Source organism: Carassius gibelio, chromosome A9, assembly GCF_023724105.1.
Source record: "Carassius gibelio isolate Cgi1373 ecotype wild population from Czech Republic chromosome A9, carGib1.2-hapl.c, whole genome shotgun sequence".
In the NCBI taxonomy this organism is placed as follows: domain Eukaryota; kingdom Metazoa; phylum Chordata; class Actinopteri; order Cypriniformes; family Cyprinidae; genus Carassius; species Carassius gibelio.
In genome coordinates, this window is record NC_068379.1 from 26,228,094 (window position 1) to 26,255,616 (window position 27,523).

Below are 27,523 nucleotides of genomic sequence, written 5' to 3' on the forward strand. Positions count from 1 at the left end.
CTATTTAGATTTTTTGCACCCTCAGATTCCAGATTTTCAAATAGTTGTATCTCGACCAAATATTGTCTAATAAACCATACATCAATGGGAAGATTATTTATTCAGATGATGTATAAATCTCAATTTAGAAAAATTGACTCCTAAGTCTGGTTTGTGCTCCAGGTTCACAAATATAATAATGGTGCCATTACATAATCAGACTCAGTTTTCCGGGGAACGTTTGCCATCTTTCCACCAATCCTGCTGATCCCACATGGATGTAGATCTCGGATGATTTCAGATGGCTCTGTGTGAAGCTGACGCTCCGTCCTGATTGAAAAACTGCATCAGCCTGTAAATGACTGTCATTTCAGACTTCAAACAGGAGCCGGGAAGCAATCTAGCTCTTTCCCCTTTCCACCTCTAGTAATGAGAGGGAAGATAAAAGGAAACGAATTGCATGCTTTTCTGATCACAGTGTATTTCAGATGAGTGTGTGTCAGTGGAGCACATTACATCACTTCTGTTACGGAGCTAAAATCATGGTTTTCCAGAAAGACTTAGATTTTTAACAGTAATATATATATATAGATAGCAAGGTTCTTCAGTGAGGATATGCTTCTGTAGATGCCACAAGCCTACCCATAATCCTCAGGTGAGATCCACCAATCAGAGCAGTTTCATTTGCATGAAGCACATACACATATAAATATACTTTTTAAAATAAATATGTAAAAATATATTCTTCCATTTTGGTTTTAGTTTAAAGGGTACGTAACATACACAGTCAACATGAAAAACTTTTTGCTATTTATAATATATTTTCTCATAATAAAGAAATGCAATGTTGTTAAAACAGTATTTTTCTTGTTAAAGCAACATAACGAGATGGTATGTCTTTAAAACAATATTTTCCTCTTTAAAACATTTTTTAGTAACAACGACATATCAAAAACTGTATTTTAACAACATAGGATCACATTATTTCTAAAAATAATATAATTTAAATGAAATCTTGTTATTATTGGAAAATATATAGTTTTAATGACATCTAATTATTACAAGAAATATTCATTTTAATGAGAGCATCTCGTTATTGTTAAAAAATATTTTTTAAACAACATTACAGATAATTTTAATGAGAAAAATGGTTTATTGACTCTGACAGGATCTATTGTTTTAATGGCATAACATCATGTTTTTATGATAAAATTTGTTTTAATGAGAAGAATTGTTTTACAACATATTGTTTTAACAACATAGCATCTCGTTATCACAAGAAAATATGTAGTTTTAACATTTTAAATGTTTTAATGACAGCATCTCGTTATTATGAGAAAATATATCTTTATACCTTTAAATCTTTACATGCACTAATTTTTGTGCAAATTAGACCAGGTGTATGTTATGAAAATAAACTGAGTTAATTAGTTTTTTTCATGTTGACTTTACGTGCTCAAGGGGCCTTAGATCTCAGGACTGTCATATGATTTGAGATGATTGATATTGTCACAAAGGTTGTGAGAATGAAAACATGCAGAACCAGCAAGCATGAGAGGAACGGAGAAAAAGAGCGAGAGAGTTTGTGCTTTTCAACTGATTGAGCTGCTATGCTGCATCTGTCTGTGAGATGACTGACAGCTGTCACTCATTATTTATGGACAGTGAATGGGTCATGGGCTTCATATGACGTCTCTGTCTGTAACGTTAACATATTCATCATTTAATTTAAATCCCATCAGCCTTTTCAATGGATTATGCACATATTCGGTTTTCAGATGTTTCTGTGATTTTCTTTTAAAACAAATGTTTGTTTGAAGGAATAGTTCACCCAAAAACTAAAATAAAATGTTGTTTTAGTATCATTGAGATCTATTATAATTTCTTGAAATATGTTGAAAAAGTATTTTATTTGTATTATTTAATTATATTATTATTATTTATTTAATTTTAATTTAAGTTACATTTTTAGTAATCTTGTTATGTGTTTTTGTCATTTTTAGTAGTTTTTAAAATATATATTTATTTTTAATTTATTATTATTTAAGTTTCACTTTAAGTTATTGTAGTACTTCAAGCTAAACTAAATTAGAGAGAGAAATGTCCACATGACAACTTTCTGCATTATGTTTTTTATATATATTTTAAGTTTATTTTATTTTATTTTATAAACATAGGATAAACTAAAAAAAAAAAAAAAGTTTTAAAAATAAATATTTTGTTTCAGTTAGTGGGCAAGGCAACATTTTAAATTATAAAAAATATTTTGAAGTACTAAAGTAACTTCAATTAAAATGGAATAAAAAAAATAAACAAATAAAAATAATAATAATAAAGCTGACAAAAACACAACAAAATTACTAAAACTTTAACTCAAAAAATAGAAAAGGTATAATAGCATATCAATGATACCAAACTTTCATTGATACAAAGTTTTTTATTTTTGCTGTAGAACCAAAATTCTCAATAATAATAAAAAAAAACTTTTATGATGCTTTTAGAAGCTTGACATTGTTAACAATCATTGTTCAAACAAAAGTTATTGTTCTATGTGTGAAGATTCTTCATGAGTTCTCTTTTTGTGTTCCACAGGAAATAAAATGACATGATACATGTTCAGAACATCAAAGAATGACAATGTCCATTTTTAGGTGAACTGTGCCTTTAAATTCATCAGCAGTCCAACCTGCTTTTAAGATCTCAGCATCTGCAATTAAAAACCCACATGTTTGTTATCAGTATCAGAATGTAAAAGTCATAAATAATCCAACAGTTCCAACACTGTGCTTATTGTTTCTCTGTGCTGAAAAGAGTCGGAGGGCCTCCAGTCAGACGGTAGTGACTCTCATTACCACTTCTCTAGGTTTAGTGGTGTTTGTGCTGATGTTAGTGGCAGGGCTTCGTGCCTCGTGTGGCCGTAGGTGACTCAGTAAATGCAGGAGGTTATAGGGACAGTGTTGGTCTGGTAAAGCTGGTCCCTCAGCGAGAGCATTAGTCTGGAAGGAGTTCTGCGCGTCCGCTGTAATGTTTGTGAGTGTCGGGGTCCCAGCCGCAGCCATGAGTGAAGACGGTGAAGGAGAGACGTCCGCTCCCGCCGGCTCTCTCTGGTGGAGCAGCGAACGCGTCCATTCCTCATTATTCTTCTGCTCCTCACTGTCTTGCTTTTTGTCGTAGTTTAAAACTTTCCACTGCTGATTGACGGCCTGCCAGCGATGGAATATACGGAAAACGGATGGGCCCTCGTGGATGATTAGAGCTGCGGAAAAGAGAGATTGAAGGTAGAAAAGGTAATTGTGACTTTTTACTTCACAGTTCTGAGTTTATATCTCACAATTCTACTTTATATCTTGCAATTCTGAGTTATTTCACAATTGTAGTTTATGTCTTGCAATTCTACTTTATATCTTGCTATTCTGAATTATTTTGCAATTCTGAGTTTATATCTCACAATTCTACTTTATATCTTGCAATTCTGAGTTATTTCACAAGTCTACTTTATATCTTGCAATTCTATTTTATATCTTGCTATTCTATTTTATATCTTGCTATTCTGAGTTATTTCACAAGTCTACTTTATATCTTGCAATTCTATTTTATATCTTGCTATTCTGAGTTATTTCACAATTCTACTTTATATCTTGCAATTCTACGTTATATCTTGCAATTCTATTTTATATATTGCTATTCTGAGTCATTTTGCAATTCTGAGTTTATATCTCACAATTCTACTTTATATCTTGCAATTCTGAGTTATTTCACAATTCTACTTTATATCTTGCAATTCTATTTTATATCCTGCAATTCTATTTTATATCTTGCTATTCTGAGTTATTTTGCAATTCTGAGTTTATATCTCACAATTCTACTTTATATCTTGCAATTCTGAGTTATTTCACAATTCTACTTTATATCTTGCAATTCTATTTTATATCTTGCTATTCTGAGTTATTTTGCAATTCTGAGTTTATATCTCACAATTCTACTTTATATCTTGCAATTCTACGTTATATCTTGCAATTCTATTTTATATATTGCTATTCTGAGTCATTTTGCAATTCTGAGTTTATATCTCACAATTCTACTTTATATCTTGAAATTCTGAGTTATTTCACAATTCTACTTTATATCTTGCAATTCTATTTTATATCCTGCAATTCTATTTTATATCTTGCTATTCTGAGTTATTTTGCAATTCTGAGTTTATATCTCACAATTCTACTTTATATCTTGCAATTCTGAGTTATTTCACAATTCTACTTTATATCTTGCAATTCTATTTTATATCTTGCTATTCTGAGTTATTTTGCAATTCTGAGTTTATATCTCACAATTCTACTTTATATCTTGCAATTCTGAGTTATTTCACAATTCTACTTTATATCTTGCAATTCTATTTTATATCTTGCTATTCTGAGTCATTTTGTAATTCTGAGTTTCCATCTCACAATTCTACTTTATATCTTGCAATTCTACTTTATATCTTGCAATTCTATTTTATATCTTGCTATTCTGAGTTAATTCACAATTCTACTTAGTACTTTATATCTTGCAATTCTTAGTTATTTCACAATTCTACTTTATATCTTGCAATTCTACTTTATATCTTGCAATTCTGAGGTATTTAACAATTCTACTTTATATCTTGCAATTCTGTTTTATATCTTGCAATTCTATTTTATATCTTGCTATTCTGAGTAATTTTTTTCAATTCTGAGTTTATATCTCAGTATATCTGAGTAATTTCACAATTGTAGTTTATATCTTGCAATTCTATTTTATATCTTGCAATTGTGAGTTATTTCTCAATTCTAGTTTATATCTAGCTATTCTTACTTACATCTCGCAATTCTAGTTTATATCTTGCAATTCTAGTTTATATCTCGCTATTCTAACTTATATCTCGCAGTTCTGGGTTATTTTGCAATTTTACGTTTATATCTCGCTATTCTGAGTTATTTTGAATTTCTATTTTATATCTTGAAATTCTACTTTATATCTTGCAATTGTGAGTTATTTCACAATTCTAGTTTCTGAGTTTATATCTCACAATTCTAGTTTATATCTTGCAATTCTACTTTATATTTAGCAATTCTAGTATATACCTCGCTATTCTATCTTCTATCACAATTCTAATTTATATCTCGCCATTCTGAGTTATTTTGCATTTTGAGTTTATATTTTGCAGTTCTATTTTATATCATGCAATTCTGGTTTCAATCTTGCCATTCTAGTTTATATCTCATAGTTCTAGTTTATATCTTGCTTTTCTAGCTTATATCTTGCCATTTAAATTTATATCATGCAATTCTAGTTTATATCTCATAATTCTGAGTTTATATTTCGCCGTTCTAGATTATATTTTGCCTTTTTTTCTCACAATTTTGAGTTTATATTTCGCAAGTCTGAGGCTTCATAGATTTAAGTTATTTTGAGATGAAAGGGTGGAAGAATCTAAATGCAAAAACCTTTACTTACATTATAATTGAAAAATTATGAATTGACTTCTTTGTTAACGTCAGACTATAGACAGCTGAAAACACACATCATTGCTGCCCGTCTGTTCTCATTGTCAATGATTGAAATGTTAAGTTTGCAAACTCAGAGTTTTGTTAAGTCAAAACCATGTACTGTACTATACAGTATACTAGTTCTGTGAGGAAAAGGACAAATATCTGTGTCTAAATTGTCTGTATCTACTATGTTTACTGTAGTAAAGTCAGTAAAGCCGGTTCTCTAATCAGCGGTTAATTCCATCAATCAATCAATCAATCACCTTTATTTATATAGTGCTTTAAACAAAATACATTGCGCCAAAGCACTGAACAACATTCATTTGGAAAACAGTGTCTCAATAATGCAAAATGATAGTTAAAGGCAGTTCATCATTGAATTCATTGATGTCATCTCTGTTCAGTTGAAATAGTGTCTGTTTTAATTTGCAATCAAGTCAACGATATCGCTGTAGATGAAGTGACCCCAACTAAGCAAGCCAGAGGCGACAGCGGCAAGGAACCGAAACTCCATCGGTGACAGAATGGAGAAAAAAACCTTGGGAGAAACCAGGCTCAGTTGGGGGGCCAGTTCTCCTCTGACCAGACGAAAACCAGTAGTTCAATTCCAGGCTGCAGCAAAGTCAGATTGTGCAGAAGAATCATCTGTTTCCTGTGGTCTTGTCCTGGTGCTCCTCTGAGACAAGGTCTTTACAGGGGATCTGTATCTGGGGCTCTAGTTGTCCTGGTCTCCGCTGTCTTTCAGGGCAGTAGAGGTCCTTTCTAGGTGCTGATCCACCATCTGGTCTGGATACGTACTGGATCCGGGTGACTGCAGTGACCCTCTGATCTGGACACAGACTGGATCTGGTGGCCACGGTGACCTCGGAACAAGAGAGAAACAGACAAATATTAGCGTAGATGCCATTCTTCTAATGATGTAGAAAGTACGGTGTTATGTGAAGTGTTCCGGTTCCAGTTTACCTAATTAATGCAGCCTAAAAATCCTTTAACGGATTTGGATATTAAAAGCATATTAGTATGTTATGTGTATGCCAGGCTAAATAGATGGGTCTTTAATCTAGATTTAAACTGCAAGAGTGTGTCTGCCTCCCGAACAATGTTAGGTAGGTTATTCCAGAGTTTAGGCGCCAAATAGGAAAAGGATCTGCCGCCCGCAGTTGATTTTGATATTCTAGGTATTATCAAATTGCCTGAGTTTTGAGAACGTAGCGGACGTAACGGAGTATAATGTAAAAGGAGCTCATTCAAATACTGAGGTGCTAAACCATTCAGGGCTTTATAAGTAATAAGCAATATTTTAAAATCTATACGATGTTTGATAGGGAGCCAGTGCAGTGTGGACAGGACCGGGCTAATATGGTCATACTTCCTGGTTCTAGTAAGAACTCTTGCTGCTGCATTTTGGACTAGCTGTAGTTTGTTTACCAAGCGTGCAGAACAACCACCCAATAAAGCATTACAGTAGTCTAACCTTGAAGTCATAAATGCATGGATTAACATTTCTGCATTTGACATTGAGAGCATAGGCCGTAATTTAGATATATTTTTGAGATGGAAAAATGCAGTTTTACAAATGCTAGAAACGTGGCTTTCTAAGGAAAGATTGCGATCAAGTAGCACACCTAGGTTCCTAACTGATGACGAAGAATTGACAGAGCAACCATCAAGTCTTAGACAGTGTTCTAGGTTATTACAAGTAGAGTTTTTAGGCCCTATGATTAACACCTCTGTTTTTTCTGAATTTAGCAGTAAGAAATTACTCGTCATCCAATTTTTTATATCGACTATGCATTCCATTAGTTTTTCAAATTGGTGTGTTTCACCGGGCTGCGAGGAAATATAGAGCTGCGTATCATCAGCATAACAGTGAAAGCTAACACCATGTTTCCTGATGATATCTCCCAAGGGTAACATATAAAGCGTGAAGAGTAGCGGCCCTAGAACTGAGCCTTGAGGTACTCCATACTGCACTTGTGATTGATATGATACATCTTCATTCACTGCTACGAACTGATGGCGGTCATATAAGTACGATTTAAACCATGCTAATGCACTTCCACTGATGCCAACAAAGTGTTCAAGTCTATGCAAAAGAATGTTGTGGTCAATTGTGTCAAACGCAGCACTAAGATCCAATAAAACTAATAGAGAGATACACCCACGATCAGATGATAAGAGCAGATCATTTGTAACTCTAAGGAGAGCAGTTTCAGTACTATGATACGGTCTAAATCCTGACTGGAAATCCTCACATATACCATTTTTCTCCAAGAAGGAATATAATTGTGAGGATACCACCTTTTCTAGTATCTTGGACAGAAAAGGGAGATTCGAGATTGGTCTATAATTAACTAGTTCTCTGGGGTCAAGTTGTGGCTTTTTTATGAGAGGCTTAATAACAGCCAGTTTGAAGGTTTTGGGGACATGTCCTAATAACAATGAGGAATTAATAATAGTCAGAAGAGGACCTATGACTTCTGGAAGCACCTCTTTTAAGAGCTTAGATGGTATAGGGTCTAACATACATGTTGTAAGTTTAGATGATTTAACAAGTTTATACAATTCTTCCTCTCCTATAGTAGAGAATGAGTGGAACTGTTCCTCAGGGGGTCTATAGTGCACTGTCTGATGCGAAACTGTAGCTGACGGCTGAATGGCTGCAATTTTATCTCTAATAGTATCGATTTTAGAAGTAAAGTAGTTCATAAAGTCATTACTGCTGTGGTGTTGGGAAATGTCAACACTTGTTGAGGCTTTATTTTTCGTTAATTTAGCCACTGTATTGAATAAATACCTGGGGTTATGTTTGTTTTCTTCTAAAAGAGAAGAAAAGTAATCAGATCTAGCAGTTTTTAATGCTTTTCGGTAGGATATGCTACTTTCCCGCCAAGCAATACGAAATACCTCTAGTTTTGTTTTCCTCCAGCTGCGCTCCATTTTTCGGGCTGCTCTCTTTAGGGTGCGAGTATGCTCATTATACCATGGTGTCAAACTGTTTTCCTTAACCTTTCTTAAGCGTAAAGGAGCAACTGTATTTAAAGTGCTAGAAAAGAGAGAGTCCATAGTTTCTGTTACATCATCAAGTTGTTCTGAGGTTTTGGATATGCTAAGGAATTCGGATACATCTGGAAGATAACTTAAAAAGCAGTCTTTTGTGGTAGAAGTGATGGTTCTTCGATACTTGTAACAAGAAGTAGAATTTACAATTTTGGCTATATGAAGTTTACACAGAACTAAATAATGATCTGAGATATCATCACTTGGCTGAATAATTTCAACACTATCAACATCAATTCCATGTGACAGTATTAAATCTAGAGTATGATTTCGACAATGAGTAGGTCCTGAAACGTGTTGTCTAACACCAATAGAGTTCAGAATGTCTATAAATGCTGATCCCAATACATCTTTTTCATTATCGACATGGATATTAAAATCACCAACTATTAAAACTTTATCTGCAGCCAGAACTAACTCAGATGTAAAATCACCAAACTCTTTAATAAAGTCTGTATGGTGCCCTGGTGGCCTGTATACAGTAGCCAGTACAAACATAACAGGGGATTTATCATTAACATTGGTTTCTCTGGATAATGTTATATGAAGCACCATTACTTCAAACGAGTTATACTTGAAGCCTGCCCTCTGAGAAATCCTGAAAACGTTATTATAAATTGAAGCAACTCCTCCCCCTTTGCCTTTTAGACGCGGCTCGTGTTTATAACAATAATCTTGGGGGGTGGACTCATTTAAAATAATGTAATCATCAGGTTTTAGCCAGGTTTCTGTCAAGCAGAGCACATCTATATTATGATCAGTTATCATATTATTTACAAAAAGTGTTTTCGTAGAAATGGATCTGATATTTAATAAGCCAATCTTTATAATTTGTTTATCCATATTGCATTTGTTTTTTATTTGTTGAACCTCAATTAAATTGTTAATTCCATCAGGTGCGTGATTTCACATAGAGCAGCTGTTACTACACAGAGCCGTTGTTAATAGAGCAGATGCGCAAATCCACTTCACTTTCAGAGTTTATTGGTACAGTACATACTGTCCCCAGTATATAATGGAGCATGATGGCAGAATCCCAGTCTATGTATAATTTCATACTAATGACTCATAGATCTCTGGATCCAGGCAGATGTGTGTTGAGCACTGGGTATCTCATCTAGTGTTCTGTTTGAAGAAACACTAATCAAAACTCTAATCAAAAAAGAGTTTCTCTCTGATTTATGCCTGTTTCCATCTACAGTAAGTTTACATTGGAGGTTATATTAATGAAGGTAGACGGCTGTGTCTCTCCTGGTTCCTCATTGAAGCTTTTTCTCTCTGTGTGTTTGTCCAGCGCTCTGAGATGTTGTGTCTTCACATGTTCTGTGCAGAAAGTTGATGATGACTCATGACCTCTTTACTAACTTTCTCCTCCTGTTTCTCCCTTTGCTCTCTCTTTTCGTTGTGTTTCTGGGAAGTATTTTTTTATTGTGAATCAATCTCATTATAATGTTTTGCACTGTATTTGGACATGTAAAGGAATAATTCTCAAAAAAAAAAAAAAAAAACACAATTTGCAGAAAATTGGATGCTTTGCAGTGAATAGGTGCCGTCAGAATGAGAGTCGAAACAGCTGATAAAAACATCACAGTAATCCACTCTAATACAGTCCATCAGTTAACATCTTGTGAAGTGAAAAGCTGAAGAAACAAATCCATCATTAATGCATTTTCATTTCAAAATGTTGCTTCTGGTTGCTTCTGAGTCTATAATCCATAATAACGCTTCCTCCAGTGAAAAAGTCCCATTTCCTGTATATTTGTTTAGAGCCGTTTAAAATCAGCTCTTAATTGAGTGAGTAAAGTGTTTTTTTACATGTTTTTTTTTTCTTGTAAATGATGCTTGATCCGTGCAGATTTCTCTCCTGATTCAGAACAGATTTTTTTTTTACTGGAGAAAGCTGAAAGGAATCATGTGAAGTTAAAAATGACGGGTTTATTTCTTACAAGCATGCAGCTTTTCACTTCTCCAGATGTGGATTATTGTGAAGGTGAAGGTGAAGTGACATTCAGCCAAGTATGGTGACCCATACTCAGAATTTGTGCTCTGCATTTAACCCATCCGAAATGCACACACACAGAGCAGTGAACACACACACACACACTGTGAGCACACACCCGGAGCAGTGGGCAGCCATTTATGCTGCGGCGCCCGGGGAGCAGTTGGGGGTTAGATGCCTTGCTCAAGGGCACCTAAGTCGTGGTATTGAAGGTGGAGAGAGAACTGTACATGCACTAACCCCACCCACAATTCCGTCCGGCCCGAGACTAGAACTCACAACCCTTCGATTGGGAGTCCAACCCTCTAACCATTAGGCCACGACTCCCCTTCAGGACATGCGTTGGCCGGGAATCGAACACGGGTCAACTGCTTGGAAGGCAGCTATGCTCACCACTATACCACCAACGCAGGCACGAATGAATGCGTGATGTTTTTATCAGCTGTTTAGACTCTCATTCTGACGGCACCCATTCACTGCAGAGCATCCCTTGATGAGCAAGTGATGCAATGCTACATTTCATTTCTTAATTTGACAGCAAATTGAAATTTTTGGGGTGAAATATTTAAGGGAATAGTGTACCAAAGAATACAATATTTAGGCAGATTGTCAGAGCTTCTTTTTTCTGAGAATATGGTAATTTATACTTTCAAGCTCCAAATGTTTACTCAGAAATTACTAGTAAATTTCACAATTAATTACAATTAAATACATTGAATTGAAAATGACATTATGAAGTACAAAGACTGATTTTTTTTTACAGATTTTTCTTCATAATCCTTCAGAATAATATTTTAGTGTACATTAGTATTTCTAACTCCTCTTATGAATGAGAATGAATGCGTCTCTCCTGCTGTCTCACATGTTTTATTTGCCATTTGCACAAAAACAAACAAACTGAATCATTCATCAATTGATTCTTTTGATTTGTCTCTTGTTCTCTTTACACTTGTGTGTTTGTGTGACTATATGAGTGAATGTAGTTCTTCATCAAATCTGTGAGAAGACTTATTTCTAATTTTCTGATGTTTTACAGTCATTCATGTGAGTCTGTAATTTCAGTATCATCAATATAATATATATTTTGTTAAAATTTTAGATTAGATTTTATTTTTATATTTTGTTTTTACTTTAATTTTGTTAACACTTTAGAATAGGTTAACTATTCACTCGTTAACTATTTATATCTAGCAATTCTGAGTTTATATTTTTCAATTATAGTGTATATCTCGCAATTCTGAGCTATTCTGAATTGTAATAATATTCCACAACTTAACTGTTTTACTGCAATTTTATTCTCATGCATAATATGATATCTAAATCTTTGGCTCTGTTTCTTTTTCTTTAGATTTGAATCCCTGTGCATTGGACTCATGGTCACTGGTGTACATTGTGAATCACAGAAGACGATATGAGGACATGTTGGGTTTCTATGGTTAAATGCAATTCATTACAGACCCAGTATGTCAAGGATTTCTGATTTTAAACATGCATACTTTGTGTGGATTTTTCTGAAGATCTCATATTCAAATTCTCCTTGAACTTAAATGTATTATATGATACTAAGAAAACATACTGTAACTTTCAGAACTTAAAACTTCCTTCCCAGTGAAACAAGCACTAAACTAAACTGTGTAAAATACCCATTCTGACTCAACATCCAACTAAGATGAACCTAACTTGATCTTTGACCCCAAACGAACTGTACATACCGATACAGACGACGTCCATGAAGCCGTACATCCCATAACAGATCTGGAAGAGCATGTCTTGCCGTTGCCACTTGGCCGAAGGGCTGAGAGACGACCAGACCAGCCACGAGATGCTGGCGATGAGGAAGAGTGAACCCAAGATCGCCGCCGCGATCTGAACCTTCTCAATGACGGTGAGCGAAATGGCTTGCCACTTCATTAAAGCACAAAAGAGACAGAGAGAGAGAGCAGAGGATTTCAGTGCTACTGTATTTCTCTATTCTACTGTTTAGAATTGAGATTCAATATCCAGTTCGATTCAGAAATGAATCCATTTTTAAATGCTAGATTTAAATAATTTACAAATTCTGTTTTTAAATGATACAATGATTCAAAAACTCCATTTAAATGCTACTTTCAAATAATTTAAACATTCCATGTTAAATTCTATTTTTAAATGGTTAACAAAATGTAAATGCTATATTAAAAGGATTCAGAAATTCTTTTCTTAAAATGCAAGATTAAAGTTTTTTAAATCCTAAATTTAAATTGTTCAAAAATTCCATGTAAATGCTACATTTAAATAATCCAAGCATTCCATGTTAAATTCTATTTTTAAATGGTTAAAAAAAATGCTATATTTAAAGCTGCAGTAGGTAACTTTTGTAAAAATATATTTTTTACATATTTATTAAACCTGTCATTATGTCCTGACAGTAGAATATGAGACAGATAATCTGTGAAAAAAATCAAGCTCCTCTGGCTCCTCCCAGTGGTCTATTGCCATTTTCAGAAAGTCATCCGCTCCCGGTAAGAAAAACAACCAATCAGAGCTGCGGTCCGTAACTTTGTTTGTGTTCGAAATGTAGAAAAATGTATATAATAAGCGAGTACACCATGAATCCATTTTTCAAACTGTGTTTTTAGCTTGTCCTGAATCACTAGGGTGCACCTATAATAAGTGTTTATATTCGGACTATTTTAGATTGCTTCGGGGGTACCGCGGCGGAGTAACCCAGTACCTTTGTGATTCTTCATAGACACAAACAGAGAGAAGTAGTTCCGGCTACAATGTTCTTCCGCAAGACGCAAGCAGCTCTGTTTATTAACCGCTAGAGCGTCAAAAGTTACCGACTGCAGCTTTAAAGGATTGAGAAATGCCTTTTTTTAATGCTAGATCTAAATGACCCAAACATTTTTTTGATTTGAAAACATATGCTGAATTAATGATGCTGAAAATGTAGCAGCAATATATTAAGTTTTACAGTATATTCACATAGAAAATAGCTATTCTGAATTGTAAAAATATTCCTCAACTTAACTGCAATTTTACTGCAATTTTATTCAAATAAATGCAGCCTTGTTGAGCAGAAGATACTTTTTCCAAAAAATATTTCTTATTGACCTAAGAAAAACTATTTCTTAATATCTTATTGACCTCCACCTTGTTGAAACAAACTTTTGAACGGTAGTTTATGCGCTTAATACACATTAATGAAGGGGATCTTCCTCAAAGTCAAAGAATAATTGATGGAATAATTGAGAAACAGAATTAAATTCAGGGCTCATTTTGTGTCTTGTAAGTGGTTCTGAGGTGTTGTACCTGCAGTGGGTTCTTGGTGCTGATGGCGATCACCTGATACTTGTAGTAACAGAGTTCACAAGCCCACGAGCCTCTTTCACTGATCCACTTGATGAGACACGGTTGATGAGTGCTGCGTACAGAGCCACTGCAGCGACACGGGCTCAGCAGCTCACCCTGAAACACACACACACAAAAGTTGGAAATCATAAAGTACTTGAGGAGGAAAATACACCTCTGTTTTCTTTCCAGCCCAAATTGAGAAAAACTATGCAATTTGTTGCAGGTGCTGATGTTTATATTACCAAAAAGTGAGGAAATGTTGATGCTTGTAAAGTAAACCAATGATATCTTTATAACAGTACAGCAGATACTTACATAATATTATTCACGCACTGGTACTCAGTACCGCCACTTCCAAATATAGCTCTTGAGCGTACCACCACCTCTCCTTGCGCCCAGAACGTGCTTTTAGCGTACAGGTAGGGAGTTCGGAGCGGGATCGCGAATCATTTGAGTCATATCGGGAGTTCGGAGCTGCTTCGAGGATCATTTGAATCAATTCGAGAGTTCGGAGTGGGTTTGCTAATCATTTGAGTCAGTTTGGGTGTTCGGAGCGGGTTCGCGAATCATTGAGTCAGTTTGGGGATCGCAAATAATTTGAATCAATTCGGGAGTTCGGAGCGGCTTCGCGGATCATTTGAATCAATTCGAGAGTTCGTATAGGGTTCGCGAATCATTTGAATCAGTTCGGGAGTTCGTAGTGGGTTTGCGAATCATTTGAGTCAGTTCGGGAGTTCAAAGCAGGTTCGCGAATCATTTGAGTTAGTTCGGGAGTTCAAAGGGGGTTCGCGAATCATTTGAGTCATATCGGGAGTTCGGAGCTGCTTCGCGGATCATTTGAATCAATTCGAGAGTTCGGAGCGGGTTTGCGAATCATTTGAGTCAGTTTGGGAGTTCGGAGCAGGTTCGCGAATCATTGAGTCAGTTTGGGGATCGCAAATAATTTGAATCAATTCGGGAGTTCGAAGCGGCTTCGCGGATCATTTGAATCAATTCGAGAGTTCGTATAGGGTTCGCGAATCATTTGAATCAGTTTGGGAGTTCGTAGTGGGTTTGCGAATCATTTGAATCAGTTTGGGAGTTCGTAGTGGGTTTGCGAATCATTTGAGTTAGTTCGGGAGTTCAAAGGGGGTTCGCGAATCATTTGAGTCAATTCGGGAGTTCAAAGCGGATTCGCGAATCATTTGAGTCAGTTTGGGGATTGCGAATTATTTGAATCAGTTCGAAGTACATCAAAAACTCAGTATTTGTTGTTATTATTATTATTTAAAAGATTGTTTTTTTTCTTTTCTGAGCTGCCCTATATAAAAGCTTTTGTTGTTGTTTAGGAAATATTATTTTTATTTAACAAGGATACATTAAAATGATCAAAAGATTTCAAATAAATGACGTTCTTTTGAACTTTCTATTCATCAAAGAATCTTGAAAAAAAGCATTTTCCACAAAAACAAAACACGCAACTGTTTTCAATATTGATAATAATAAAAAGTAATAAGAAATGGGCACCTAACCCTGTGCACAAAATTTGCATATTAGAAGTATATTTAAATACAGCATATATATATATATATATATATATATATATATATATATATAAATTTACTTTGTTCTTACTGTTTTTTAATTCATTTTAATTGAATACATAATCCAATTTATTATATTAATATATTTATTTATTCTCTCTGCTTCTTTAAACTATTCTCTCTTTTTCTTTCCCTAATTTACATTTTAATGTAACTGTCATGTGAATACTTGTATATTTATATATTATCAGAATTCATCTTTTTATTTATTTTATCATCTGCATTTGGGATTGTTGTGTTGGGATGGCAATCAACAATTAGGAAAATATAAGTGCTTTTGTCAGTGAATAAATTCTATGTACCTTGTTTTGATAAAAAGAAATAATTCACTACCAAACTACTGTTCACTCTCGTTAGAAATCGACTATTATGCTCAATATTAATGAATGCTGTCTATATAAGAGTATTCTGGCAAAGTAAATTCGAACTGGTTGAATCTGTTTTTTCTCAGCTCTCTGTGATTTGGACCAGAGCCTCTAGTGTGTGTGTGTGTGTGTGTTATATTTATTCCTGGACTGTGTTGTAGTACTGGTCTGCTCTGCTTCATGTAGATGACAGTGTTAATCGGATGTGGATGGATGTAGACGCACTGACTGTCGTGTGTGTGAAGTGTAACTGAGGAGCAGACACAGTAACAGGTGCAGCACAGTGTGAGTGCTCACCTTCGTGCAAACACGCGAACACTGACTCTAGATCCCCGCTGAGAGACATCCACACTCATACACACAACATACCCTCTCGCTTCTCTCCAGTGCATAAACAGAGCACTAGTTAAACTGTTTCAAAACCGTTTCTCATGTCAGAATCCCAAAACACAGATCAGGTCAGCTGAGGTTAAACTGATGCATTAGTGCACTTGAAGTTACTCGCTCATTCAAACCTCAGGGTACACGATGGATTGCTCAGTTATGTCTCATTAATCAACTTTTAAACTTAATCCAGAGAAATGCAAATTGACACAAGGTACTGACAAACAGAGAAACATCTGAGACCAAATTCATATTGAGATCTTTAACTTTTGATTTGAGACATTGTGACAAATCTGAGCACTGTTTGAGACCGTCTTGAGATTACTGAGGGCTTTTCCTCAGGAGAAACATCTCATGTGACTCTCCATTAATCTCATTGCTGTCAAGGAGAAACCATTCTTTCCTCTGTGTCTCCTATTGCTCATTGTTTGCTCTTTCAGAGCTCAGGAAACCTAATGGAGTTCAATAAAATATTAACTTTATCTCAGATATTTCTCATAAAAATATTAAAAATAAGAATAGACAAATGAGCCAGTAGCACTCAATGAATGTGGACGGTAATATTTGATTAGAAATGTTTGAGATCGGAAGAAGTGAGTTGTGTTTCATTAAAGTATTAACTTTATTTCTCATAGAGTTGGGAAAAATAGCTTATAATGAATAGCAGTTCAGGTTATTTGATCTTTGGATAAATATTTGAGTTTAAACTGAGATCTTTTTTTTTTTTTTCGAACACAGTTTGAGACATTATTGAGGAATAATGTGAAAAAAAAAATCTAAGACGACCTAAAATTCTCCATTCATCTCATTGCTGTCTGGGATAAACAATCAAAATAGTCAAGAAATCTAATCAGTGCTTCTTCTGCAAAAGAGTGGAGCTCGGAGTAAAATCCAATTCGAGCTCAACTTAACATGAGCGTTACATAAACACCACCCGAAGCTCCTTCAGCCAAGAGGAGCGCTACCTCCGTCAGTGTCCAGAGGAAATAGAGCGGGAGTGTTGGTACAGACACAGGCCTGTCTACAGATGGACTTGGTGGGAGCGAGTTGGCCGGACAGTATGAGGAGAGCAGGAACAGCCAATGGGAGGAGGACGGCACAGGAGGAGACGGGGAACACGTCCAAACCTGCAGCCTAATCCACCTCCGTGTTCTCAGAGCAGCACAAATCAGACGGCCTTTACAACTGTGACAATCTGTTTCACTTACTCCATCGATAGCCACGTCGCGGATAACGAGTTTAATGCTGTTTATCGCACTCCTGTTCCAGATAGTGACAACCAAACATAGTTTGTCTAGTCACATTGGACTAACACTTACTGATTTACGACGTCGGGGGTAATTTAAACTCTTAAGACCCTGCGGCCTCATATGAGGACATTGACTGAGTGTTACGGGGCTGACGAGACATGAGACGTGCGGATCAATGTGCAAGCTTTTGTTGGACAGAGACAGGGACATAGCATGGGTCAAACACTGGCAAACAGGTATATATGGAGCAAGACAAGAATAATCTTAAAGCAACCGTGGGTCTACGATGAACAAACAGTATCCAGGGGGCTAAGCGAGAGAGGTAATCCAGAATCCAGAGCAAAGGGTCAAAAACCGAGCGCCAACCTTCCGCTCTCTCTCGTGAGGCCAATAAGGAAGTGACTAAAACTGCAATTCATCGACTGGCCGCTTGAGGCTGGCTGCAAAAGGGAGTCAGTCCCATAGACTCCCCATGTTAAAATTCCCAACTTTACAGCAGAAAAAAAACATGTTTACAGCCTGGTGCAAAAAATTATTTTGGTCTAAATAGCCAATTTTGCCCTTCATGACAACTGTGAGGGGGGTGAATTTTTTTATAACTCATCCGTTTAAATTATATTAAGTCTTAAAGTTCTGCATAATTAAGGGCGTAGCCACTTGAGTGACAGGTGGATTGCCGCTGCTCTCACTGCCATCGTGCTAGGTGGGCGTGGCTTCAGCAACTAGCTCCCGCCTTTTTGCCCATTTTTGATTGTCCGGTAGAGTCGCGCGGTGATGCGCTGCCAAGATGGCGACGCCCCGCTCTACACACTTTAGGCTTCAAAAACACACTTCAAGAGTCTACGGGTGACGTCACGGACACTACGTCCATGGTCAAAACATGAGAAAACGGGCAAAGCAAGAAAAAGACTAAACTATGAAAACTATTAACTGAAATAAGACTATCAAAACTAGAAACTAAGACAAGACAATGAAAACAAACACAGAATGGCTTGCTATCACTAGGGTAGGGATATGTGCAGAACAATACTCGGCAGTGTGTGAAAAGAAGTATGACGCTTATAAAGAGTGTCTGATTGCTTGTGCTGTGTGTGTGTGTGTGTGTGTGTGTGTGAGTAATTGGTCTCAGGTGCATGGTGTGATTGCTATCAGGTGAGCAGGAGATTGATGCCAGCTGTGTGTAATCAGTGTAACGGGTGATGGGAAATGTAGTCCGAGGTATGTGTAACGTGAGTTTCTTGTAGTGAGCGAAAGTTCGAAGACTGGATGCATGGCATTTAGATTGTATATGACACAGTTTTAGATCTGGATGTCCCATACAGAGCACATTATGATTTGGTTTACTATAACCACTCCCTCTCCTTGGTCTTCAAAAATGTCAGAAATTATGAAAATATGATAATATTTTGTAATTTTCATTTAAATCTGACTTAATTTTGAACAGTACGTCACTAATCAGCATCTTAGGAAAATGTTACGGGGTTCCTAACCAAAATGTGACTTTCTGTTACAAAACAGGATGATGATTTCATACCTCACATATATGTCTTATGTCAGATGTCTTAAACAGATCAGAGAGCAGCTGAAAAAAAAACTGCACGTCACATCAAAAAGGTTTCCGGCTCTAATGCGTTCCTGTGAATAACGGCCATTTATCTTGAAGGGTGTGAAAAAGCGTGTCACGGTTTGTGTGCAGCAAGGGTTTGAAGAACCCAAATACCTTAGTCAGATTGGTGCTCCCCAGTAAAACTGTGTCAGTCGTGTGCCCCTCTGAATTCTGAATAAGTATGACTCAGAAATAAATAAACATCTGAGACGGTGACTCCAGGGAGATTCTCAGCTAGACTTCAAGGAAAGAGAGAAACCGTGTCACTGACTGACACTCTTTAAATTAAATTAGCTGGCGTGATTAAAAACGGCCGCTCCTGTCAGAAATGTGATGCTTTAGGATGTCTGATATAAAGCTGCATTTAGGTTAAGAAACATTTAACAACAACTGTGAAATCAATGCAAACATTCAAATGTAAGCATGAAAGTAGCATTTCAACAATCTGGTGTCCCATTACTTTTTATTTACCAAAAAATGCTAAAATCATAAGTTAGTTTTTTTTTTTTATTTCTTTTTAATTATCTGTTATCAACTAACATTTTGGCCTGTTCCACCTCCAATCAGAGTTTGTTGAATAGATGTTTAGATCACTGTAGTAGAAACATATATTTATTTATTTATTAAATTGTGTGATTATGAATAATAGTTTTTTTTTTCAAAAACACTGTTTTTATTATGTTTTTAATTTATATATGCATATATATGTGTATGTATGTGTGTGTGTGTGTGTGTGTGTGTGTGTGTGTGTAAATATATAAAAAAAATATTTTTCAAAGTTGTAAGATTATTGGAGTGCTTTTTATTGGAAAATACTATTTCAGTTTTTCTACTTAGTTAATAGTATTTTCTTGTAAAATTTACTCCAATAATTTTACAAATTAGAAAAATATATTTTATAGTGTATATACATACATATATATATATATATATATATGTGTGTGTGTGTGTGTGTGTGTGTGTGTGTGTGTGTGTGTGTGTTTTACATGCATGGCAAAGTTGTAGTTTATCAGCTTGTTTTGCTCGCATAAACTCAGGACATGAAATTAAATCTAATCCTGATGTTTTAATTCACACATAACCAAATAAGGAATCAGTCTGACTCATTTAGTAAAATGACCTACTTACCATTAATCTGAAAAGTAGGTCTGATATGGATATCTCCGTTTGGATTACTGCACTGCAACAGAGTACAAATGATCAGTGCAAGAACGAGTTTAACCTTCAGTCTTCATCATCAACCTCAAGAGGACAGACTATACAGTACAGTAAATATATATATATACACACACACACAAGTGTATTTACTAAATGTGTTTATGTAAGCAAAACAAGCTGATAAACAACAACTTTTCCACATAAGCACCACTTGCATGTTAAAAATGACAAAAATCTAGTTTGCCATACTGTCTGAATGAGATTAAATCCTGTTATTATGAGAGAACAGTTTACCTCTAATTATCACCAACATTAAACCTGAATTTATATATTGTGTTTCCTTCACATTTATACTTATTACATGCCTTCAAAGGCCTTTTGAAAGCCCGGCGTGATGTTTTACAAACTACTTCCATTTTTCAGAAACATTTGAGTGGCACCAAAGAGGCAAAATGAATTGAATCTGTAGTAAATAACAAAATATATGCCAGGAAAGGTGCTGCCTTTGACTCTTAATGATGCACGAATGTACAGAACAACAAAAGGCGGCGCAAAAGCACAGCCTTAAGCCGTTCTGAAATAGCATTTCCCATCATTGGTTCGTTGGAGGGACACTGAGTATTTGGGCCTCCATTCAGTGTGATGTGAATGTAATGTGGCAGAGAAGTAGACCTGTGTTATTGTGAATGCCTCCACAGGATTAACACATGCAAAATAATGCGTCCTTATCCGGTTTGGCCATAAAGGCGTAGAGAAGAGCTGTGCTGGCCATTTGTCTTCATGCTGCTTCTGAAACTGTTTCTTTCATCAACTGACTGTATGCATGGTCAAAAATTACAAAAATGTGATTTTGTGTCCTTGTATTTTCATTTTAGTTGCTTACAGGAATAGTTCTCTTAAATTTGCTGAAGATTTACTCACCCTCAGGAATACCCAAGATGTAGATGAGTTTGTTTCTTCATCAGATTTGTAGAAATTGATCGTTACATCACTTGCTCACCATTGGAGTGAATGGGTGCCGTGAGAATGAGAGTGCAAACAGCTGATAAAAACATTGCAATAAGAAGTCCATCTCTTGTTGTCTCTCACATCAAAATCCACCCACATATTGGTTTTGGACTGTTTTGGCTTGTAAACAGTGCAGAATTGATGGTTTAATGTAAAAAAAAAAATAGCTTAATAATGGATTTCTTTCTTACAAACATGAAGCATTTGTCTTCACCAGATGTTAACTGATGGATTTGAGTGGTGTGGATTATTGTGGTTTTTTTTTATCTACTGTATGGACTCTCATTCTGACGGCACCCATTCACTCCAACTGTAAGCAAGTGATGGAATATTCTACAAGTCTGTTCAGATAAAAAAAAAAAACTAACTTATCTGTATCTTGGATGATCTCAGGGTGAGTACACTTTCAGCAAAATTAGATTTTTTTCGATGAACTATTCGTATAATTTTGCACTGTGACTGTATCTATGTAGCTGTTTCAAATTTGTCATGCACTGTAACATTTGTTTGTTGTTTTAAATGAGGGAAAAACATTCTTGCATGTTAAACTCTTCCATGGCTTCCTCATAAATCTCTTCGCCTGCTAAAATGTCAGTACAGATGCTCAAGCGAAGACTTTCTGGGGTAAAGTGTATGTGAGGCAAGTAATACTACAGGGATCTCAATAGCAGATTGATTCTGTGACTATAATACATCTCTCTCGTCTGAATCTGTGCCTCTGCAGGTCTTTGAAAACAGCAAAGAAGCTTCACTACTTAGTGAACGCCACAGATGAAAGTAATCTTCTGGGTTCAACACGAGTTCCTAGTTTAAAAAAGCAAAATTCATGGTTACAATGATGCACAGAGCCAGTTTTCCAGAGGGTTTAAAAAAGCATGAAACTAAAACCTGTATTTATTCTGACATTTAAAGTGCATTGTCCTTTTTAAGGTGGAGTTACTTTTCTAGATGCATGAATTTACTAGATCAAAGTGGATGAAAACAAAGCTAAGATGGAGAGGCTATAGACCTCACAGGTTTGCTAAATGTAAAAAGCCTCTATCTACTCTTATGAAACAAAAATATATTGCAGTATATTGGAAAATATCATGTAATATATTAGGCATATATTCTTACATATATTAATTTTTTACAATATATTGCAATATATTGAAAGCGGCAATCATTTGTGTATTTTGCAATATATAATATATGTGTCATCAATATATTATTAAATGTATTAAAATATATAAAATATTAGAAATAAAAAGGGAAAATAATATATTACAATATCTCACAATATATTTTAAGAAATATATTGGTAAATATATTTTCCTTTCGTAAGGGTATACTCATGCATATTATAAACATTACTAGCTTTACACAGCAAAAAGCACAAATATCTTAACAATCTCAAATCAAGATACTTTTACTTAAAAAACAAAATGACTTAAGATATACATTTTTGTTTTCTGAAAAAAAAAAGAATCTGCCAATGGGGTAAGAAAAATAAAGCAGTTTTCCGTTTGTATTAAATGCATTTTTCCCACCACATTGGCAGATTTTTCTTTCTTTCGTGTTATAAGCATAATATAATTTAAAGGCATTACATCACTTGCTCGCCAGTGGATGCTCTGCAGTGAATGGGTGCCGTCAGAATGAGAGTCCAAACAGCTGTAATCCACATCACTCCAGTCCATCAGTTAATGTCTTCGTGTTGATTCCTGATTCAAAAGTTAAAAACATCTCAATGACGGCTTTGTTTCTTTGAAACACACATTTTGTGTCTTCTCCAGATGTTCACTGATGGACTGGAGTGCTGTGGATTACTGTGATGTATTTATCAGCTGTTTGGACTCTCATTCTGACGGCACCCATTCACTCCAATGGTGAGCAAGTGATGCAATGCTAAATTTCTTCGAATCTGATGAAGAAACAAACTCATGTACATCTTGGATGGCCCGATGGTGAGTAAATGTCCAGCAAATGTTAAAATGTTAGTTTTAGGGTCAACAGTTCCTTTAAATTTGGTATATTTTGTAAAAAGAAAAAACAACACCATTTAAGATATTTTGCTTCTCAAGTAAGTGTATCTTGATTTGAGAATGTTTAGATATTCATACAAGAAAACAAGACAAAAACAAAGTAAGAAAAGCATTTATTTTTGCATTATACCGGAATCATGTGATTGTGACATTGAGATTTGAGTTAAAACTAATTCTACATTAGTTCAATACGAACACCTACTGTACAGTGTGTGTATGCAGTCTTTACGTTTAAGTCTTTTGAGAGAAACTGTGAATGCTTTAGAACTGGTCTTGCATTGAACCCAGAAATCATTAATTAGTGCTTTTCAGATCTAGTGGAAAAGATGTCTGCAGCAGCACACTACTCAGTGTTACACATTTAAACATTGCTTTTACAGTGCCATTGAACAACTGAATCAGCAGAAAACATGCATGAATCAGTCAGACAGACACAAAAGACCTTCATCTAGACACGTCTTTACATCATGTAGTATCTGTAAGACATCAGTTCTGCTTCGTCTCTGAACACAAAAAGACCAAGAGAGAAGATCTGATCACCGTTTAACTGGAACAATCATCTGAAATCATTCCCTGGGGTTTGTCTGCGCTCTTTACACGTACAGCAGAGTTTCTCAAAGACATCACGCTGCTCGCTTTGGGGCAGCTATCTTATAACTGCATAAGCACAATGGGTTTGTTTAAATCTGAATTCAAGTTTTGTTATTATGGAGCGGTTAATAAAAACGCCTCAGAGGAACTTTCTCTGATTCGTGAACAGTAAACACAGATTCTGAGTATTTCTACTGTTATTGTCAAAGAAAAAGAGATGTAGTTCATTTAACACACATGGACCTTTTGTGAAAAGCTTAAAATGAGCTTTCTAACAGCATGTTTCCACTGTGACAACATGCCCCACTGCGGTGGAAACGCAGCATATTATACGCTTTAGAAAGCTCATTTTAAAGAATTACCAAAACACAAAGCAAAAACGTAAGAGAGACACCTTAAAAATATTTTTAGAAGTTGTAAATAAAACAAAAACAATTGGAGAGTGTTTTAACAATAACGTACTATTTCAGTCTTTCTACTCATAACGGCTGTGTTTTATTTAATGTCTTACCTGCCGCTTCTATGTAATTATTTGTGAAATTTAATATATTTGGGCCAATAGATATTGAAATTAATAAACTGAATCAAATAACTGATTATTTATTAAAAGTAAAAACTATATTCTACACTAAAAACACTTGGTGCATTTATTTTGAAACAATACAAACAAACAAGCACAAAGAAACGACAAGAGAAAAGTCTGAAATAGTATTTTCTCCTCTAATAGTCTTTGTTTTATTCACTACTTCCAAAAAGTCACAAAGAAGCAAAAGCAACTTTTTTTGTGCATCTTATAATTGTGACAACTAGCCCCGGTCTCCGCTGTGACTAGTGTTTAAAGGTGTTTGCTCTTTGGTTGTAACCCTCTGAGGAGGAGAATCGATCCCTCTCTGCCGACTCGTCAGCTCAGGTAACATGAGAGTTTTTTATTTACTCTGACTATGCACCAGCTCAAATGTATCAGTGAAACAAGTGTGAAATAAATGTTGTTCTGTTGTCAATTCTGGTGAATCACCTTTCCTTTGGGTGAAGACGCTGCTGAGATTTTTGAAGTGGAAACTATTTGCATACGATCATGAATAATTAATGAGGACTGCTCTGAGCTACAGTTTTCATACTAAAGCAAGGCACATTAAGAAAAGTTAATACTCCATTGCCATTTGCAGGAGCGAGACTTTAAAACCATGAGGTTTATTTAAACAGGACTCACAGGAATTATTAAAACCTTATAAACATAAACTTTTCTAGAGACTAGTGTATAAGAGTTTTAGATTTAATAATCTCTTTGGAAATGCAGTCTCTATGAAATTACAATTGAAATTAAAAAAGGAGAAATTATTTAATTGAAAATAAAATGTTGTAAATCATGAAAATATGTCATTGAAATTCACTGGTCAAAATCATGTTTAAAACTTGCACTGAATTAAAGTTTGTTAATTCGGCCAACTGAGGGCATCCTTATCTTGAATGTTTTAAATCTTCAAAATGATTTTGATGTGAATTGCACTTTAATTTAGAAAATGTTTTTCATGTTACTAAATAATGCTTTTAATATACATTACCCTATGTAAATAAAGTACATCATAAAAACATACGTTTCATCTGATGTTCTGTGATAAGACGTGATATTGAGTGATAAGAGTGTATTGTGATTAGGGGAGTGGCCATTGGCTCATGCTCATGAATATTTAATTAAGTAGGCCCACAAGGAATGGCTGTGTATGGACTTCAAATAATTGTTGTTGGTAATTATTATAGATTTGTGTGTGTGTGTGTGTGTGTGTGTTTCCAGTTATGTTAACTGTTATGCTGTTTTGTATTGTTTGATTATCTGCAGTAAATGAGTTCACCCTTGTTCATATGCCAAAAAAAAGTCATGTTCATATTTTGGTCAATTATAAATTACAGTAAAGACCATTCTTTTCTTTTTGTTTGACTGTGTAATTTAGGTTCTGTTCACACACATGCATACTGACATAAAATGGTGTAGAATTTGAGAATTTTTAATGAGATATTGCAATTAAATTTCACAAATAATTACTAAGAAATGCCGAGTATCACATTAAACGTGACATTTTAAAGTAGAAATGCTGAAATAATAATAATAATAATGCAAAAATGATATAGCTTTTACATATTTATGGAAAATTGGAAACGTGCTATGCTAAAAACACAGGAAAATTGCTGCATATTTATTTATCAACTGATCGATTGATTGATTGATTGTTATTTTTTAATATTTGTGAATATTCGAAGTCGGATTCATTAATCGCTGAATGCGCAGTAAAAGTAAAACTACCAGTGTTTTAATAAATAAGGTAATATATTAAAATAATATGACACAAAACAACAATTGGTTATAATGGACTTACATTAAAAAGATGGAAGATAATAATACAAACTGGACAGTCCTAATGCAAAACTGTAATTGGAAATGAAATTAACATGATTAGATGTAATGGAACCAAATACAACACTTACATGGTTAAATCACCTTATGTATCATGTAGTAGACTATATTTGTTTACTTGTTATTGAACTAGGGTCGGTTTCTACCTGTTCCGGCCCCTGGAAGCATATCCTGCACACCGGGGTTCCTTCTGCATAGCTGATGAAGGAGAATCTGTCATCCCTCCGGTCCTTGGGGAACTCCTCCGCCGCGGCACCCGTCCACGCGCATCCGTCCGCAGCCTCCTCCTCTGTGGACGGCGCGCTCCAGTCCCGGAGCCGGTGGGCTCGTAAGGTATTGTTGTTATCCTTGGCATACGGGCTGATTCTGGCTGTTTGTCCGCTCATGGGGTTTGTAGGAGCCTGTGGCCCGAGCAGAAACACCTTGAGGTCACTGAAGAGAACGCAATAGCGGCTCTTCAGCATGCCGTGGCCGCGCAGCATCCAAGACCGTCCGGAATCAATTAGCGCGCGTTTATCGACTCCCTCTTAGTTTAGGCTGTGAAAAGCGAATGCATGCAAGCCATGATAATCCGGAATGATTGCAACACGCTACAATTGAGAATTTAAGAGGTGCATTATAGTCGCAACCTGCATTAAGTACATTGCACTTTTGGAATCTAGCTTAAAAATTATTGCAAGGTAAACGGAGAAAAGTGCGCATCTCTATTGCATCCTGAATTAGATAAATAATAATAATGAAAAGGCAGTAAACAGGTGTCAGAAGCCATAAGATCGATTCATTCCATTGGGTTTGAGATCTATGTGTCTACCTGTGAAGAAAAGCTTCAAAGTCGCATGCCACATGTGTTAAAGCATCCCTCAGCGGTGTGAAATCATTCAGGAATCTACACCTAAAGGTTATGTTTCTGCAGGTGATGTTTCTTCTTGTGCACGTCGCATGTCTTCGGTCGCTTCGAGAGCATGTTGTTCTGCTGCAGCTTTTTGCGTCGTGTCCGCGCGATTCCTAAAGATAATTCCTCGGAGATGTGTAATCCGATCCCTCCGTGAGTTCGGGTTTCGCTGGACGGTGTCGGAGTGGCTCCGTGTGGCTGATGCGGCGGTTTCAGCACCGTGACTCCCGGGACAGCGCACGAGCATACGTCACACGCGCGGGGGGAGAGAGAGAGAGAGAGAGAGAGAGAGAGAGAGAGAGAGATAGAGATAGAGATATGCTGACTCTGGGTTTGAGGTCGCCCATCAGTGTGCTGTGAACTGTGTT

The 27,523-nt window shown here is 35.7% G+C and overlaps 1 protein-coding gene across 4 annotated transcripts; it reads right to left on the bottom strand.

The window, feature by feature from the left end:
- Positions 1–81: 81 nt before the first annotated feature.
- LOC128020267 (E3 ubiquitin-protein ligase MARCHF4-like) lies at positions 82–27,387 on the bottom strand. Of its 4 annotated transcripts, XM_052607085.1 has the most exons (7): positions 27,075–27,387; positions 26,410–26,800; positions 26,226–26,275; positions 20,201–20,252; positions 13,843–13,998; positions 12,261–12,453; positions 82–3,235 (listed from the first exon to the last, which is right to left on the bottom strand). In XM_052607085.1, exons 2-7 carry the CDS (start codon positions 26,743–26,745, stop codon positions 2,808–2,810), a joined length of 1,215 nt encoding a protein of 404 aa, XP_052463045.1. In that variant the 5' UTR covers positions 26,746–26,800; positions 27,075–27,387; the 3' UTR covers positions 82–2,807. The 4 variants fall into 4 exon arrangements, with proteins under 4 accessions (XP_052463045.1, XP_052463044.1, XP_052463047.1 ...); XM_052607084.1 differs by having other exon boundaries at positions 26,410–27,387; XM_052607087.1 differs by lacking the exon at positions 26,226–26,275 and having other exon boundaries at positions 26,410–27,386.
- Between the last annotated feature and the right edge of the window lie 136 nt (positions 27,388–27,523).